At 38.3% G+C, this 1,854-nt stretch overlaps 1 protein-coding gene across 1 annotated transcript; it reads left to right on the forward strand.

Annotated features, from left to right (window-relative positions):
- Window positions 1-270: 270 nt before the first annotated feature.
- On the forward strand, window positions 271-1,071 carry LOC146003471 (zinc finger MYM-type protein 1-like). The gene has a single exon (XM_083141760.1). It carries the CDS (start codon window positions 271-273, stop codon window positions 1,069-1,071), a length of 801 nt encoding a protein of 266 aa, XP_082997886.1.
- The last annotated feature ends 783 nt before the right edge of the window (window positions 1,072-1,854 follow it).

Consider the following 1,854-nt stretch of genomic DNA (forward strand, 5'->3'; position numbering starts at 1 on the left):
AGAGAAACACAACGAAAAAGTCAAAGCAAAAAGATACATCTTTGGTTGTTTAATCGACACTGCTTGTTTTTTGGCGGAACAAGAGCTCCCTTTCAGAGGTCATTTGGAGGGTTCAGAATCAAACAATAGGGGTAATTACGTAGAAATGCTTCATTATAGGGCAAGCTATGATGAAAAACTACGTCATCATTTGGAATCATCTACAGTTTTTTAGCTGACACTTCTCACGATATCCAAAATGAGTTGATTGATGCAATTGCAACTTTGATGATGAACAAAATAAAAAGTGAAGTGAAAGAAGCATTATTTGTGTCTGTCATCGAAGATGAAACAGTAGACGCCTCTCAGACATATCAACTTTCATCGGTGCTACGTTATGTAACTTCAAATGGTAACGTAGAGGAGCGGTTCATAGGTTTTAAGGATGTCAGTGGGGATCGCACGGCTGCTGTCCTGGCAGACCATGTTTTTGGTGTAATAAATGACTTCCAGTGTGGCGAGAAATTAGTCGCTCAAACCTATGATGCAGCAGCTGTCATGGCTGGAGAACACAATGGTTTGCAAAAGTTGATAAGAGACAGGTATAAGACAGCGCTGTTTGTCCATTGCTATGCTCACAAGTTAAACTTAGTTCTCAAACAATCTGTGGAGGGCATCAAAGAATGTAAAGTATTTTTTGAAACTTTGTCGGCTTTTGCAGCATTCTTTTCTAAATCTTCAAAGAGGAAAGCAGCGCTGGACAAAATGGTAAGCAGACGTCTGCCATCAGTTGCTCCTACTCGATGGCTCTATGCAGAGAGATTGGTTGAAGTTGTTTCCCAGTTGAAAACAGATCTAATTAATTTCTTTGAATCAGTGATACAGAACCAAGAGGAGTGGGATGGAGAAACGCGTCTCTCTTCTCGTGGATATTTTGCAACTCTCCATGATTTTGATTTCAATTTTATGTTAATTGTATTTTCGGCCATTCTTCCACCAGCTAAAATACTTTTCGAAATTTTGCAAACCAGAGTGAATGACATCGGCTACTGTACTCGAAAGGTACAAGTATCAAAGTTTCTTGAGTACTAAGAGGGAAGACTTTGAAAAAGTGTGGTCCGAAAGCGACAGTGCCAGGTTGGGAGAAGAACACTTAAAGGTGCCAAGCAAAAGACAGAGAATTGTTCTCATCAGTAATGAGAGGAAAGCTTCTTATCGAAGACTTCGCTATGAAATTATTGACACAATGAAAGTCCAATTAGCCAACAGATTCTCCGATATCCAGAAACTAGAATTGCTCCCCTTGCTAGATTTTGATAATTTTCAAAATTATTCTCTGAAATTTCCAATAAATGCTTACGAATCATTATTGAAATCATATGGACGATATTTTGATCCTCTAATTTTGAAAACAGAACTTACTGCTATTTATTCGTCGCAGGAGTTTTTGAAACCTTCAGTGTTAGACCTCCATAAATATTTAATTTCAACAAACCTGTGCAATGCTCTTCCGGAAACAACAAAGCTTTCTGCCTTAATTTTAACCATACCTGCAACTAGTGCATCTGTTGAAAGAACATTCTCTGCCTTGAAGAGGATACACACCTACCTGCGCAGCACACAGACCCAGGAGAGACTTACTAAGCTATCGCTGATGGCAATAGAGAGAACACTCTTGAAGGATTTAAAGAAGAGCCCTACCTTCGATGATGCTGTGATTGACATCTTTGCCGAAAAAAATCTCCGCCTGGATTTGAACTACAAGTTGTAATGGAACAGTAGCATGTAAGAGGTATGTTTATTTTAAAATTCATTTAGATAAGAGGTTCTGAATCGAACTATTTTGTTCTATATTTTATCTAACTTTGTGTATTT

The sequence above is a fragment of the Lepisma saccharinum genome, chromosome 20, assembly GCF_977018435.1.
Source record: "Lepisma saccharinum chromosome 20, izLepSacc3.1, whole genome shotgun sequence".
In the NCBI taxonomy this organism is placed as follows: Eukaryota; Metazoa; Arthropoda; class Insecta; order Zygentoma; family Lepismatidae; genus Lepisma; species Lepisma saccharinum.